The sequence below is a fragment of the Amblyomma mixtum genome, chromosome 8, assembly GCF_055824585.1.
Source record: "Amblyomma mixtum isolate Tamu chromosome 8, ASM5582458v1, whole genome shotgun sequence".
Lineage (NCBI taxonomy): Eukaryota > Metazoa > Arthropoda > Arachnida > Ixodida > Ixodidae > Amblyomma > Amblyomma mixtum.
Genome location: NC_143019.1, coordinates 129,870,568 through 129,887,436, shown reverse-complemented (window position 1 = coordinate 129,887,436; position 16,869 = coordinate 129,870,568). Strand labels below are relative to the sequence as shown.

The 16,869-nt window shown below is 47.1% G+C and overlaps 2 protein-coding genes across 2 annotated transcripts; both read right to left on the bottom strand.

Annotated features, from left to right (window-relative positions):
* Positions 1–3,823: 3,823 nt before the first annotated feature.
* On the bottom strand, positions 3,824–10,320 carry LOC149334421 (neprilysin-11-like). The gene is made up of 4 exons (XM_089557925.1): positions 10,309–10,320; positions 9,342–9,856; positions 8,112–8,345; positions 3,824–4,163 (listed from the first exon to the last, which is right to left on the bottom strand). Exons 1-4 carry the CDS (start codon positions 10,318–10,320, stop codon positions 3,824–3,826), a joined length of 1,101 nt encoding a protein of 366 aa, XP_089414051.1.
* A 5,723-nt stretch (positions 10,321–16,043) lies between these two features.
* LOC149334420 (uncharacterized) lies at positions 16,044–16,590 on the bottom strand. Its single transcript, XM_089557924.1, is given in 2 exon segments — positions 16,044–16,106; positions 16,108–16,590. Coding segments are annotated over 2 exon segments (546 nt in total).
* Between the last annotated feature and the right edge of the window lie 279 nt (positions 16,591–16,869).

Genomic DNA, 16,869 nt, shown 5'->3' with positions numbered 1-16,869 from the left:
TCCCCAGCTGTTCTCATTTCAAGCCCCGGAATACCTCCTGTAAACAGGTGGTGAATAGCATTGGCGAGATAGTGTTTGCCTACCTAAAACCTTTCATTAATGGAATTTTATTGCTAACTTTATGCAGGACTATGGTAGCTGTGCAACCGTTATAGATATCTTCCAATATTTTCACATAGCACTCTTCTACACCCTGATTCCGCAATGCCTGCATGACAGTGGAGGTTTCAACTGAGTCAAATGTTTTCTCGTACTAAGTGCAGGCTATATAATGGAGTGCATATTGCTACCGCGCAAAACGATGCAGGACGCAGGATTTCCTGTAGTAAACTTTAGTTGAAGTTCCGCGTCTTGTCCTTTGCTTTCCTCTCTTCGTCCTGCGCCGTTTTGCGCGGTAGCAGTATGCACTCCATTTTCAACCACCAACTAGCCCGCCTTCACTTGTTACATGCAGGCTATATATAGGGGTCGATTTTATTCTGCTCATTTATCTATCACCTGATTGATAGTGTGAATATGGTCTATTGCCGAGTATCCTTTACGAAAGCCTGCCTGATAATTTGGTTCATGGAAGTCTAATGTTGTCCTGACTCTATTTGCGATTACCATAGGCAATGTAGAGTAAGCTGATCGGTCTGCAATTCAAGTCCTTGACGTCTCCTTTCTCATGAATCAATATTAACGTTCTTCCAAGCTTCAGGTACACTCGAGGTCACAAGGCAGTGCGTATACGGGGTGGCTAGTTTTTCTAGCAGAATCTCTCCTCCGTCTTTCACCAAATCTGCTGTTACCTGATCCTCACCAGCTGCTTTCCACCTTTCCATTGCTCCTCGGCCATTCTTTACTTTTTCTCCTTCGTTAATTGCATGATGTTTCATTGCTCTACGGCCCCTCCCATTAACGTTTTGATTGCATTTGCTACTGTAGAGATTTGTGTAGAAGCCTTCGGCTACTTTAACTGTCTTATCCACATTGCTAAGAACATTGCCCTCGTTTTCTCTTAGCGCATCTCTTATTGTTGTAAATTTGTGATAAACTATGACAGTTTCGTTAAGTATAGCACTTAATATCTGGTATAGAATTTTTTTGTACTGCTGTCAGTGTTGCCTGCCGCCGGTTTCCTGGCGTCGTCAAGCTGTTGCTAGTGTTTTTTGCTTGGGAGACCATCAACATATGTGAAATGTTGAAAATAAAAGTGAATTGAATTGAATTGAGATACTCGACTTCAGGAACACTTCGCTTCAGGAACACTCGCAGAAACCATTACCACGTATGCCACCACCTCTCTTGCGTCAAGCAGAGAGTGTGTAAGCAAGTTCCGAAGTTAGGCCACATAACGACATTGCCAGTCGCCAGTGCCTCTCTCGGCTCCCATTATACTGCTTTTAGGCGTGAAATCAGCGGCCTCTGGGAACCTCCGGCTGGAATTTCATGGATGTTCACAATTCGGGACTGCTGTCCAGCCACATCTGTGGAGAAGGGCGGCCTTGCTGGTTTGGTTACAGACAGACTTCACTACATTCGTTCTTTTCGCCAGGGTCATGCTAGCATGCATTACAAAGGCACATGGAAACCTCATTTTCCCACATGTTGACTGCTTTGCATTTTAGGTGATCGCCCTCTTCCATTTCTTCACGCACGCTTTCTTTGCCAGCCAAACTGCCAGTGCTCCTAGCCAGGAGAATCCCCTTTGCTACATTTTCTACGAACGTGGAGCGTTGTGATGAGGCTTCATTCATCAACCATGATTATTGAGCGTCGGTGTATAAAGAGTTTAGAAAATTTCTTTGTTATGCTCTCAATTCCGAGCTCTGCCAGTTTTGCTTGCAAGATCACGAAACCAGGAAGTCCACTTAGTACTGAGCCCTCCAGACCGCACTCTAGGTGTCAGACTTTCTGGCGCGCCCGTCGCTTTGCCCCAGTGTACGGATAGAATGGTTTGGTTTATGAGAGTTTAACGTCCCAAAGAGACTCAGACTACGAGGGACGTCGTAGTGAAGGGCTCCAGAAGTTTCGACCACCTGGGGTTCCTTGACGTGCATTGACAGCGCACAGTAGACGGGCCTTTAGCATTTTTCCACCCTCGGACGCGGTTGAGATATAACCCGCGTATTTCCTTTGAGCAGCCAAGCGCAGAAACCGCTTAGCCACCAGGACGGCTGCACGGGCAGAACGAGTGCAGTGGCATGCATGCGGCATAGGCTACGACGGACGAAACATACTGCAGAACAGCGCACAGCGACGTCAGACATCCAAACCGGGGCTGGGAAGACGATGAAGAGCCTAGGCCAAGCTAGAGCTACTGAAGAACATGCCGCCCTGAGAAGAAGCGACATCTCGTGCGATTTCGGTGCTCACGGCTCAGTGGTGACGGCGCGGTCGTGAAGCGATGGATGCCTGCACAACGACAATTCGGTTCCAGGAATAAACCTGGCTCCGCGGCCCTCTTCGCTGGAGTGTGTGTAGATGGAGCTTTGAAAAGACACAATTATCGTAGCCTCGCCAGGTGAGGAGGACCCCAGAAAAGGAGGCTTCAGAGATGAACGAACAGATATGGACTTCGAGACAAAGTAGAGGACGGAGTCGGTTGCCGGGTAGAGAGGCCACACTCTTAAGACGCTAATGCGTAAAATAGGTTGTTTCTGCAATTAAGTTAGTCGGCGTGACTGGCACAGAAGAAGACAGGAGAGCAATGATAGGAGAACCTGATTTAACTCTCACCTCGTATCGTTATTCTAGGTCTTACGCCATGGCCCTGGAAATTGTACTTCAATCGCATTGCTGCCAAGAGAGTTTAAATTAATGACGCGCTTTTTTATATATCAGTAGATATAAACTCCGCGTTCGCTTTGATATTGTGTGGGAGAAATATCGACGCGCCGAACTTTACCATGAGGGTCCTCCGTCTCATCGTCGAATGAATGCTGCCCCGAGAGAAGTGCTTCGTAGGAGTTTTGTGATCTGTGATACATTTTGTGGACGTTCTTAGGGTTTGCTTTAATGTGTGTGCGGCTCCCGAGGAGGATGGTATTGGGGGGAACCACTCTTATGGATGCGATAAACAGGAAAAGACATTACATTCATCTTTTGTGTGCTGCTTCGTAAAGAAGGACTCTGAGTCTTTTTATATATTTGTGTTGTAAAGTCCTATTCTTTTTTTTATTTTACGCCTAGTAGCACCCTGGAAAAAGAAAAAGGCGTTTGTGCGATCGCGTCTCATTACCGCTCTTAGCATGTGTGTGAACTCACCGGTAATACGCAGGAGGCCTTCACGAGAGGGTGCGTAAAGGTACTGGACGACAAAGAGAAATTGGACGGCTTAAATCAGATAACGCGTTCTTATCACAACGAGACCACTCTCCCCGAAAAAGGAGCCATTCTAAAGCAGAGAAGGCTAAGAACCGAAATCGTTTTTTCTATCACCGGCCGATTTTGCAAGTAAAATGATTGCGTCAAGACCGATTTTTTTTTATGCGGATCTCAGAGGCCACTCACTTCACAACAATGGCAACCCATCCTTATCGGTAAGGAGGTCACGAGTTTGAATCTACTGGGGGGAAGATTTTTAAAATTTGCTAGCAGACAAATGTTTTTTTTTGACGGACCAACAGTAAGCTAGTGAGGAAGAGCAGGCGATCAATTGTTATTAGAAATATATGGGAACACTTTGTTTATTGGAAATCATAATTTCTCTTCTGGGTTCCTTTAAGGCATTGCATGTCCCAAGCCGGTTACATGGCGACGGGCTTGCGCGTTCCCGTTAATGTCTCTGAGGACTGTGCTTGTAACTTGTAAATGTGGTCATTTAGTAAACACACGAGGTTCACCAAAAGGAGCAGCGCGACGAGGGACGCATGGATGCAGCGGTGGGGCACCTGAAGGCCTCCGCAAAGTCCTTCATGTTCTTGAGGGGCACGTTACAGCGGTCCACAAAAGGCGCGTACTGTCTGGCCTGAAGGACGCTCCCCTCGGCGCACCATTTGACGCAGGAGGAGATGAAGAAGAGCTGCTTGGCGTCGTACTTGAGCTCGCCCAGCCTCCGGCGGTCGCCGTGGCTCACGTAGGCCTGGTGGGCGGACACTAAGCCGGCAAAGTCTGCCATGTTCTCGGAGTCCGCTGTGCCCTGCAGTTGGGTGACACTGATCATCCTGCCCGTTCCATTCCTGTCGAGGCGAGCGCAGTCTTGAATTGAAGCTCAGACAGAATCGGCGCCATTACTTTGCAGGTACTTGAAGCCCAATGAAGCTATCAACTGCCGTTCCTTCACTTGTTCTGCTCCAAATTTACTTCTACTACGTATGAATGTGTGCACAATTCTAGCGTTTTGACTGCAAGCAATTGCTGCCTGTTACCCGCTATTCGTAGAGGGCACATCGCGTAGTTATGCTGCTATTTTACTTTCTGATGTAGCCTCGATACAGATATTAAAACGAATGAAGTTTTCGTTGGTGTGGTTTATGGGGTTTAACGTCCCAAAGCGACTCATGCTATCAGGGACGCCGTAGTGAAGGGCTCCGGAAATTTCGACCACCTGGGGTTCTTTAGTGGGCACTGACATCGCACAGCACAGGGGCCGCTAGAATTTTGCCTTCATCGAAATTCGACCGCTGCGGACGCGATCGAACTTGCGTCCTTCGGGTCAGCAGCCGAGCTCCATTACCGTTGAGCCACCACGGCGGCTTAAGTTTTGTTTACATATCTATTCTGTCGCTAACAAGACGTAGAATGTAGTGTTTTGCGAAAATTACTTCATCACGTTTCCGATACAAAGGGCCAACATAGCTAGACCACTGACAGTAAAATTGTTTCTATAGATTGGCTTGAACTGCTGCCACGCTCGCGCAACCGCTTACTGCCTCGTCACAAGTGCCACCCATCCAGTGTCGATCTGAATGACTCACGACTCCAGATACCTTGACAGCCGTTATTTCTGCCTGGCCTCAGAGCACGCATCGCCGCACCTGGCGTTACATACAAATTCTCCTTTGTGCTGCCCATTCGGGTCAAACGACACAGTTCAAAGGAACTGATCACCAGCATTGAAAGTGTTTAACTATTGTAACTAAGAAACGCTGTTGCTCTGCCACATCGTATTTCGTTGGAACGTCCAAAGAATAGCTGTCCGGCGACGGCAGCATACTGAAGCGATCGATATGCATTACAGAATATCTATTTGCCACGACATTTCGCGCAATTTAATCTTGTGTATACTTATTCTAGTTCACAAGGACCGCAGCTTCTTCGACTGTTTTAACTCGATAGTTTCGGAGCTCACATTCAGCTGCAATCCCTAGCTTGTGAGGACGAAATTTATGGACCGATGATCATGTGGTGTCACAGGCTCCGCAATCATTAACGAGGAGCATGATGTCACAACGCGAACGACCACGTGACTGCCTACCACTTGTTTGGCGTCACCCTAAATCGAAATTCATTATATTGCTTAAATTGTCGTTATAACGTCGCAACACGACGCAAACACCACTGTGACATGTAAGAATGAAAACTAAATTGCACTAAAAAGAAAAATTTGGAGGAGGTGACAATTAAATTTGGGACGTTTGGGCTACGAGTCAGACATGCTACTCCTAAGCGATCGAGGGAAGCGCGTCCTGAGGTGAATAAAAATCAGTTAAAAATGAAATAGAAAATAGGTTAAAAATTAAAAAAAAAATAAAACAAAATAAAAAGTGCCCTTGTCAGCAAAGTGATTTGCACGTAAGAACCCAGGCAGCTGCAGAGACCCGCAAACGCCACTGCTTCATGCGCTTAAAGCGGAGGAAGTGTGGCTCAAATTTCTGACGATGAAAGCCGTTTATAAGGAGGTCATGCTGCGCTCGACAAACCTGTCTCGTTTCTTGCTCCAGACCTAAAGTTTTTTTCTTTCCAAATGCCCAGTTCTTGTTTTATGCGGAGCATATTACTAGAGATACACTACAGCCCTTCGCCGTGGTTACGCGCCGTGCACACCACGTGGTACAGTGACGTCACACCTCGTGACATACCACGTCACACATGACGTCACGACAGAGGAAGACGGAGGTACACTACAGCCCTTCGCCGTGGTTACGCGCCGTGCACACCACGTGGTACAGTGACGTCACACCACGTGACATACCACGTGACACATGACGTCACGACAGAGAAAGACGGAGGTACACTACAGCCCTTCGCCGTGGTTACACGCCGTGCACACCACGTGGTACAGTGACGTCACACCACGTGACATACCACGTGACACATGACGTCACGACAGAGGAAGACGGAGGTACAGTACAGCCCTTCGCCGTGGTTACACGCCGTGCACACCACGTGACATACCACGTGACACATGACGTCACGACAGAGGAAGATGGGGGTCCACCTCGCGCCGTCACTGTGGTTGCACGCCGTGCAGACCACGTGGTACAGTGACGTCACACCACGTGACATACCACGTGACACATGACGTCACGACAGATCGCCGTCACGCGCTGGGAGAGGGAGAAGGATGCCATCGCACAGACACCGGAATGTCCTCGAGCGGCATTCCCGCGCATTTCGAACGCGCGTTCACACTCGGTGTAGGTGAAACGCTCGCTCCACCGGGCAGGCAAACGCTCGCTCCACCGTGCAGGCGGACGCGGCTTCCGTGGCAATCCAGGCGCCCACCCAACTCGCGTCTCGGGCTTAGTCGGCGTTCCGCTGTAACAATGCCGTTGTCTTCCCCCACGACGAAGGCTTCTAGTGGTTGTATTAAAATGACCAAGTATTCAACCAAGGAAAGCCATGTATTACCAAGCCTAGCCATCAATATACTTCGCATCTGACCAGGGTTAACCAAGTTGAGCCTCAGCCATTTTTTTTTAGGTTTAGATATTTCAAGCAGTTAATACGAAACACTGTAAGAAGTGACATCAAGCACCTAATCCTTTCCACATGTCTAAAGAACGATCAGAGTACCGCACGAACATTACAGAAGAACAGTGGGAGGGTATTCTCTCCAGCTCCGACCCGGCCGTTCAAGCCAGGGTCACAGCCTGGGACGGAAGCAGCTGCCGCGGCCCAAGGGCCAACGCTTGGCCAAGAAGATCATCGTCCTCCGACCGCCGGCAGCAAGATGTCTAATTTTCGAACCCCAGCCGGTTTTTTGTGTACCGATAAAAGTTCTTACGCACCCACCACTTCACAATGACAACCCAAGGTTATGATTAGGACTGAAGAAAAACGCCAAATTAGATGCTGATGTCCAGGAAAATTCTTGGTGACGGGTACTGAGCATGAGGTTCGAAGAGGTAACGAGAACATCTAAATACGAAAGCCTGCAAACCAAAGTCTGTGTACTATGGATTCTCAGAGCAGACCAATAAGATTTACCTCTTCTTAGTTGGCGATAATATTAGTGATATCAGTCAAAAGAATGCAGACGCCACATCAGGTTTCATCCATATGCAGCACCGTCCCGTATTTGAAGAGCTGAACTGGGAGCGGTCCCAAGTTAATTTCTGCGCGCTGTTCGTTATCCAGACGCTTCCTTCACTAATGCGACTGCTTCTTGGTAAAAGGATTGTGCATCCTCAAAGGTCTGGGGTCCTGTAATCTTCATTTCCTCAGCTTCTGAGATACGTTTCTCGCACCACGAAGGTGTTTTGTAATTTGGGAAAAGCTAGCAACCGCAGTAGTCCAGGTTATGTGAATACGAATGACGTTTCACCGATACAAAGTATTTTTTCTTTAAAGCCAGTAGTTTCAGTGCAACACCTAAGCTCGGCGCATTTTGGCGAGAACGGTGAGCTCCAGGTTTTGACTTTTCCAAATGACTGTTCTAGACAGCAGCTGTTTAATTGCAATCACGACGGTACAACCCACAGTGTCCTAAGTGAGGCTTTCTTTGAGTAACCGCTAAGCGAGCCCATACAATGAGATTCTCTCGCAGGTCGGCGAAGCCCAAGTGGCTGCAGTGATTTCCAGATCGCCACTCTGCTTTACCCGGTAGCGCGCAGTGTGAGGATGTCCCATAATGTGCATTACATTTCATTAACGATGCACTCTCGAAACCTCAGTTGTGCCTGCCCCTACTCACGTCATTCGCTCCGTGCGACCGACGAAGACATGACACCCGCTCTAAGTACTGTTCCCTGTAGTGGTTGGACCACCAGTTGATCCAGCGTCCCTGCGCGTCAATGAGGCTGCCTTGCAGATCGAAGGCGTGCGTGATCTCGTGGCCAATGATTCCTCCCAGGGCGGCGTAGTTGACCGCCTTGGGCAATGCGGGCGAGAATACAGGCGGTCGCAGTGTCGGCGCCGGGAGAACCATTTTGTTGCGGTACGGGACGTACGCCGCGTTCGTTCGCGTCACCTGGAAGCTGCGCCATTCCAGAAGAAGCAGACACGCTCGATTAGCTCGTTATTTCTGCGTTAGAAATAGAAGGGTCGGTACAAGAGGAAATGGCGACTGCCCTCACGCGTGATGCATGCGAAGGCGTGAATCTTGGGGTGTCATCGCAGCGTGCATACTGTGGTAAGTGGAAACCTTCCAGCCGGATTGTTAGCAAACTGCCTACCGTGGTGGGTGGTAGTTAAATTAGTCTTTGGCCGTGAGAGGTCCCTCGGATAGAGCAACCTGCGTCTCAGAAGCCCCACCGGTGGCTGTGTTTCAAGCAGCTAGCTGCCGAGGCAGTGGCACATCGCTTAGCCGCTGTACGACTGCACAAGCAGTGATATGAGGACTACAAGATATCTACGAATTTAAGGTACATAATCATTGTATGGGCACTTATATACTTAAGAGAGATTACTCATGCACTGGCATCAACCCAATAACGCTATAGTGACAGACCCTTAAGGCGGAGCTGCAACAGAATCAACAGTAACAGAAAGCGCTAACGCATTCACATGGTGCTCCGAGGATCGGTAAAAGTTTTTTACATCGGAGTTCACTTCGTATTCCGCATTATTCAGTCTGTGTAATAAGAGAGCATATTTTAGAAACGATAGCAGGTGGCTGGAATGGCTGATGACTGTGTTTGAAAGCACAGGCTTGGGAACGTGATTATTATGATAAAAGTCTCACGCGGTCTCATTATTCGTACGCACAGATCTTGTATCCTATAGCAGTCATTTAGACCCTCAAGCCCCTTAAAAACTTGCCTACCGTCATCAGGATTGGTGCGGCAATCAAAAAGTACCAATATCTTAGCACTAGCTTAAGCGCTTATCCATGATCCTGCTTATAGTCACAAAGCGTGATGAAGGGGGAATAAGTTTTTCTGGACTGCCAAGGCCGTCGGAGGGCCTTTGTTGGTGGCAGGTGCTAGTCTTCAAATTAGCGCCCTTCAGGTTTGAAAACTACCTGTACTCACTTGAAGCTAGAATGGTTGGTGGTCTTCCAGGTGATTGTTTTGCTCATGCCGTACAGCCACGGCGTAAGAAAATTGTTGCAGATGTTCGGGTACGAGCGGTACATAAGGTTGAGTTCCTCCTCCGATCTGAAGTACTTTGGGAAACCAACGTGGACTTCCATGGCACGAACCTTTTCCATAGCCGTCTGTTTCGTTGCCCTGTCCAACCAGTTCGAGCTTTCAATTTCCCCCGTTATGAACTCTCGAATGTGGTCCGTCATCTCTCGTGCCGCGGTCACCGTACTCTGCGGCACCGCTTTGAAGAGGTACCAAGAGAGAAGGGGGACCTGCATGGCATGCGTGACTGCTATGATGCACCGTGATTTTATGTATTCTGCTCGGTAGAAGTAAGCGGCCACCTGGCGAGACGAGAGTGGCATTAGAGTGCGAATAATCTCCCATGCAATCAGAAGGCTGAGCTTGGTCCCCACGTCGGCGTACAGCTGGTCGATGTAAGACATGGCGGCCAGGTTTACCTGCGCGAGAAGACAATGCCATGGCAGATTTGCTTCCGGCTGCCTAGTACCATGTGCATGTCTTCCTTCATTCTATTTTGTTCTGCGTGATTACAAGGGACGTTAGAAAACGTGAGAAAAAGAGAGAAGAAATGTTTACTCATCCGGAAGTTCCGACAATTATTCATGAATTTACCAGCGTAAACAAATGGCAGCCTGGCGTTCTGTCGGCAAGCGAAAGCAGTGTAGCTTGGTACAGCCGGCGGACGATCGTAGCCTGTTCAGAATGCGGGATGACAGATGCCACTTGAAAATGAACAGGAGCGAGGGGGTTCTTGCCAACCAAAGTGCTACTGCACAACACTGAAACAAGGCGACACAGACAAGACATACAAGCGCTGACGAAGTATATTACCTTGCGAATTTCATGTCTTGTACTTCAGGCTGTTTAGCTGTTTGTCCCTGCTTCTTACTTGCCTGGTCATCGCGTCTGCGTCTTGTCTCTGCGTCGTGTTTTTTGAGAGTCGCATAGTAGTGCTTCAGTGATGAATCATCAACGATTCAGCGCTCTTACGCTAGTGACGTTTGCCAAGGGCAGTCCGTACGGGTGTCACGGCTGCAAGGTGCAGGCGCATGTCCTAATGCGCTCCATGAACAACTATTGATTTTTGGTCGCTTATAGGGAGTGTGATGCGCTGTGTGCTGATAATTTCATTGTCGACGTTGCAATTCTAGGGAGAGAGTCCAACATTGAGGTCGGCAAGCAGAACAGCGCCAATGAGTGTTTTTTTTTCTTGTTGACTCTGAATTCACACAGTGGTTTCGTTTCCCAGTTCAAGTTTTCTTGTAGGTTAAAATTACAAATACATGACAATTTTACTTCTGCGCTGTATGTGTGAACGTGTTTTCTGTCTGTGTCCGTGTTTTTTTTCCGCGCAGTTTAATCATAAACGACAAGCACCAACTAGCCTGCCAAAAAACCCTTCTTACTTCTTCCCACTACGCAACAACGTGCTAACAATAAGACTGAATGACTTATCTAAACTAAAAGTCATCCTCAAGCCACTTCGCAAATCTACTGCTATCGAGAGATGCATTTATCATTGCATTATCTTGCCTCGATTAAACTACAAAGTTCCTTCCGTGCGCTTTCGCTTGCACGCAGCGCGTGGGCGGGCAACCAATTTTGCTTCTCGACTGAGAGCATCAAGAACAAAATGCAACCGAAAAACCCACGGGACTGGATACCTTCTGTCCTGCAGTTCAATAAACTTCAAAATTAGAGGAAATCACAAAATTGATTTTGTTTTACGAGGGTTTAACGTTCAAAAGAAATTCGCGCTGTGAGGGAGGCCGTAGTGAAGTGCTCCGGAAATTTCGACCACCTCAGGTTCTTCAACATTCACTGGCATCGCATAGTACACAGGCCGCTAGCATTTTGCCTCCATGGGAATGCGACTGCCGCTGCCGGGATCGAACCCCTATCTTTCGCCTGAGCAGCCGAGTGCCATTACCGCTGAGCTACCACGGCGGCACAATTACAAAATTAAAGTCATCTCCAGTTTCCTTTGAGATAATTGTAAATGTAGGCGATCTGAGATCTTTACAGGCTGGTGCGGCTCTCCATCACAAGCAGGCCGATAAGCTAGCGACTTCATTTCACTTCTACTACTTCTTCTTTTGTTTGGTGTTGGCGATTGGTTCAAGCGATCGCACAATTTCGCCATCATTGGAATTGATTGTGATTAATAGCACATGAGCGGCCTTGCGCCAAACGCAAGGTGAGGTGTTCCTTTTTTTGAGGAGCAGAAGGAAACCTGCTTTTAAAATCTGATAGCTTGTTTAAAATGAGATAAGAGCCCAAGACACTTAAACAACTGCCTTTTCTGCTAAAAGAAACTAAAGGTGGAACAGGAAGCATTTATCATAAAATTCATGAGAAGTTCTTTTTTCTTGGTTTCTAGAGTTTCGTGCGTGTAAGCGAGATATGAGTTATGAACGCTACTTCTTTGCATTACTCGCATGTCGGTTTATCTTCTTTTCCGACAATAAAGCTGCGTGTGCCCAATGCGAAGATGACATAAAATTACTTGCACGAAATGTTCTTCACATTGCTTTCATGTTTCTTGATTCAGCCTTTTTACTGAAAACGACGACAGGACAAAGTGTTAGGGGCTTAACGCTGCTAAACCGCGCAGACGTGCGAAAGCATGCGTTTATCTTGATTAGCCCATGGTTTTGCTTTCTGGGACGTCGGCACGCCTGGCGACGATATTAGTCTTCCGATCTGTTCGCGCTGCAGATGGAAGTTGATGAAGACGACGATGCGCAATGCACAGCCCGAGTGTGTGTTGCAGTTTTACACGAGGCGTGATTGGCTGCTGCGATAGCATAGTGCCTTCGTGCGGCGGCCAGCGAAGGGGATGTCTTGGCATCGCCGCGAGTTTGAAAGCCACTCACTGCAATATTTACTCTATTTATACATAGGCTGCTGCTGCGCAAGTTTTCCCCAAGGTCACCGTAAAGGTAAAGCTGAACTTGTTGAGCCAGTTAGGCCAACAGGTTGTTGAGCCACAGCAGCATAACATTCGTAAAAAGCAATTGCATTTGACGAGTAAACATTTTCAAATGTATGTGTTTTCTAGAATAATGTAATTTTTCCTTTGTTGTCTGGTCATGCTATTAATATCAATTTTTTGTCTTCGCAAGAAATTACAATTTGTTGGTCAACACTATTCCCACTTCGAGTTATTGATAAATTCGCTCTCGCCCTACCATAAGCTTGCCGTCCTGGTTAGCGCAATTGGTAGAGCGACTGCTCCGGTGAAGCGGTGGTCCTGGGTTCGAACCCCGGACCAGGACGAATTTTTCTTTAACTACGAAGTTTCTGAGAAAGCTGTACAGCTTTCCTTTGTAGCCGTATGGCTGCGCTCGGGTGGACGTCAATGAGTAATTATTCCCGTATTAAAAATTACAATAATGCATTTGTTAGTGTATCATGTGTAGGCCGTGATTGGTATAGGGAAATGGTATTCATCAGCAGTTTCTCTTCCTGATATTTTCTCAGCCTCTTGAAAAAATAATTCGCTGTAGGCTTGTAAGTTTTGCTGACCACTGCGAATTAGTAACGAAACACCAGTTTGGGTTTAGGTAGAATATGTCTACTGAATTAGCTCTGCTTCACCAGAAAGAGTAATTTTAACGCAGTTTGAAAGCAAGGCAATAGTAGTCGGCCTATTTATCGATTTTTCCAAGGCATTCGACTTGGTGAATCGTGATGTTCTGCTGCAGAAGTTGGACTTTTACGGTATACGAGGGTGTGGATTACAGTCATTACAATCATATTTATCCCATCGATGTCAAGTAGTCCAAATAAACAACTCGCGATCACCAGTCCTGCCACTGCTTTGTGGTGTCGCACAGGGCAGCATATTGGGCCCCTTGCTATTTAACCTGTATATTAATGACATTGTTAATATTAACCAGAACGCCAAATTTATTATATATGCAGATGATACTAGCATATTTTTTTCTGGTAATCACATCGATAAACTCATCACTGATTGTAACGACACCATAGTCCAGCTGCAGCAATGGTCCTCATCCAATTACATGAAGATTAACGAAAATAAAACAAAAGCAGTTGTCTTCCGGCCTAAAAATAAACCTGTTCCTCCTCATGCTAATATTGTTTTAAACTCTCATCCTCTTGACATTGTTGACCATTTCAAATGTCTTGGTGTCATATTCACTGGCAATATGTCCTGGGAATCTAATGTGAATTTTGTATTAGTGAAACTTGCTCGAATAACCGGTGTAGTTGGTCGTCTCCGATATATGCTTTCTACCAAAACAAAAATATTGGTCTATAATTCTCTTTTCTGTTCACACGTCAACTACTGCCAGCTTGTGTGGGGCACAACTACAATCTCTAACACACAAAAAATATTCCATATGCAAAAACGGTATCTACGGCACGTGTACAATGCTGGCTACAATGCAACGACTGCAGAATTTTTTCACAGTGCTCATGTTAACACAGCCCACAAGCTATACCGTTACCGTTTGAGTGCTCGGTTTAAATATGAAGTGAAAAAAAATATTCATAGCCTGGATACCTTGGCACATTTAGAAGGAAACCCTAAATGTTATCAGACTAGACATGGAGAAAACGGGAAGGTTGCTGTAGCACGCTTGAATTCTGGTATGGAGCGATTGTGTTATTCTCTGCCATCTCTGTTAAACTACTGTCAATCACTGAATTTTGATTTATTTAGTTGTTCCACTGTTAAACTTAGAGACATGTTTGCCGATTGACTAACCTGATTTCATCTATTCTGATGTTTGTTTTACCTAGCTCCGGACTTTTTTTTTCTTTGTTATGCACTGATGAAGTGTCTTGATTTGTTTATTGTTTTTTCATTATCTGGTGCTGTCTACACGCCGCCTTATATATGGAGCTGTGGACTCGTCAAGTTGCCAAGTGGCAGCTTATTTTCCGTAGCCCTCCACCTGTAGCACCGATGGAAATAAGATTTGATTTCATTTGATTTGATTTCCAAATGTCTTCGAAAAGTTCTATAGGTTAAAGAGAATTGGATTATTATTTCTAACATTTCTTGTATTTCATGATAAGATTATACTTCCGAATCTTCTGTACAGGGAGTACATTAAGGTGGGCAGAGAGGTCTCTTTAGGTATCTCGTATCTAGAGGTGTGCATGACTTTCCTTCTCTTATGACAAGAATTCACCTGGAGGGGCGTACCTTATACGTCATCATTACAAGTCGACTATCAACTGTTCCCTAGTTTAGAGTGCAGTAGCATTGACGAAGAAATGCAGTTGTGCGTTCGTAACTTGAACCAATCAGAACATCGACAGAAAGGAAAACATTGCAAGACTATCGGTGTTACCCCAGGATTAAAGTATCGCGGTAAATGTAGTAGGGCATTATTTTACTAAGTGAACATCGCCTCATTGCGCTTGGCTTTACGGGTCTGTATTCGAAGCTGCGGTGCGTGCTTGGCAAGGAGGGTTACAAATGAAACACATAAATAATAGCGGTAAATATATCAGGAAATTTGGTAGGTTTCGTAAAGTTCGCGCATTCCCCAGATGCAGTTGTAAACCGAAAAAAAAAAGATGTCTGCAATTGATGAAAATCTACTTCTGTATAAGTAGTCGCCGCGGTGACTCAGTGTTTATGGCCCTCGACTGCTGACTCTAAAGGCGCGGGTTAGATCCCGGTCCCGGCCGCTGAATTTCGGTGGAGGCGAAATTCAGTGCACGTCAGTTTCAGTGTCAGTGTCGATATCAGTTGCACGTTGAAGAATCCCAGATGGTCGAAATTTCCGGAGCCCTCCACTACGGCTTTCCTCATAGCCTGAGTCGCTATGGGCCGTTAAAGCCCAATAAACGAAACCAAAGTTTTTCAAATGAAATAAGAGGACATGGGATAAAGAGGACACGGATAAAACAAGAGGACACGGGATAATGCGCAGCGAGAGACCGCGCAAGATGTAAAAAATTTTATATGGAGTGTATATCATAGATTTAAACGAGAGGGCACCATGAGAGCGGATATATAGGAGAGTGGTGAATATGAGGAAAGTAAACACAGTGACACCGGGCGTGGGTACGGCGTGCATCGGGATAGTGAGCACCAAGACACTGCGACATATTTAAATGACACGGTATAATTCACTTCATTCTGGGGAAGAAAATGTAATATAATGAAAATATAAAGTGTCAGCAAATCATTCGTGGTAAGAAGCGAGCCCATGCATTATTAGCCCATATTTCACATGACCGGAAAACTGAATTCAGCCCAAGGGTTTCTCTACAGTGATGAGCATATGGGATCGGACATATCTGTGTACTTCACCTCAACTTCGTCTTGTGCGCCGTACACACCTCCGGAGTGCACGGAGACCAGGGATGCCCACCGACCATATGGTATGCTGGGCGTATAGTTCTGCAGGAGATTCACGGTTGAGATGACAGCATCCTGGTCCATCTTTAGTGTCGCAGGGTTGGATACAATGCCAAACGCTGCATTTTCGACCGTGATTATATCGGACGCCCAGAAGAAGGCATTGAAAAAACTGGGGTTGGGTCCAAACGCTCGCATGTGAGCGAGGTAAAAGTTCGCCGTTCGCGGGCTCTTGCTGCGCTCTCGCAACCAGAGCAGATGAGAAAGGCTCATTGTCAGGACAAGCTGTCGTTTGCGACGAGAGAGCTTGGCGTCCTCTAGGGACATGCCCAGGACGGTTACGATGTTGTACTTGAAAAAAAGCATGATGATCTTGTCCAATGGCTCTGCGTACGCGTAGCTGCTAGCGCCAAGACCCACGGACTCTACGAATGTGCGCAGCGACTCGGTTTCGTCCAATGGGCCCTCGATGCAGTTCTTGTACAGGGCGCCCGCCTTCTGGGCAGCACTCTGGTCCCGCGACGGATACGACCATGCGGCTTGCAGTGTTTGGGCTAGCCTGCTGTACATCTCCTCATCCATCTGGACAAGCACCTGGCCAGATGGGTTCTGGTAGTTGCCGCACACGAAGGTGTAGAAGTCATGGCACGGGTACGCTCCAGGCTTCATGATGGCCTTGAGCATCTTGACTGCGCTCATGCAGTGGCTGTTCTTGCAAAGGGGTCCCCGGGGCTCCGTCGTGGTGGCGCCACTCTTACGCTCTCTGGGCAGCAGGAACCAGATGACGCCGAGTGCAGTTGTCAGGGCCACAACCGCCGCCATGACGACCAAGCTAGTGGGGTATTGTTTGGGTTCAAGTTCGTCGTCGTGCTCTTCCTCAGTGGTGGCAGCCGCGGCCATTTTTCCTGGTTCTGCGTAGGAAAGGCAGTGACCGCGTTTCTGCCAGATGGAGATATCTAGGCATGAATATTTGACACATACAGCAAAGTACAATTACTTTAAAAGAAAAGAATGCGCTTTGCTCCCTTTCCGTACACCCCAGGAGCAGAGAGGCGATGGGTATAGCGGCGCCACAACTCCTAAGATAGCGTTTGCGTGTCC

What these genes read in the sequence shown, in the direction of transcription:
- LOC149334421 (XM_089557925.1), bottom strand. An exon ending in ACCAACCATTCTAGCTTCAA is followed by an intron (nt 8,346 to 9,341) that starts GTGAGTACAGGT and finishes GGAATGGCGCAG; the next exon opens with CTTCCAGGTGACGCGAACGA. An exon ending in TCCAACCACTACAGGGAACA is followed by an intron (nt 4,164 to 8,111) that starts GTACTTAGAGCG and finishes TCGCCTCGACAG; the next exon opens with GAATGGAACGGGCAGGATGA.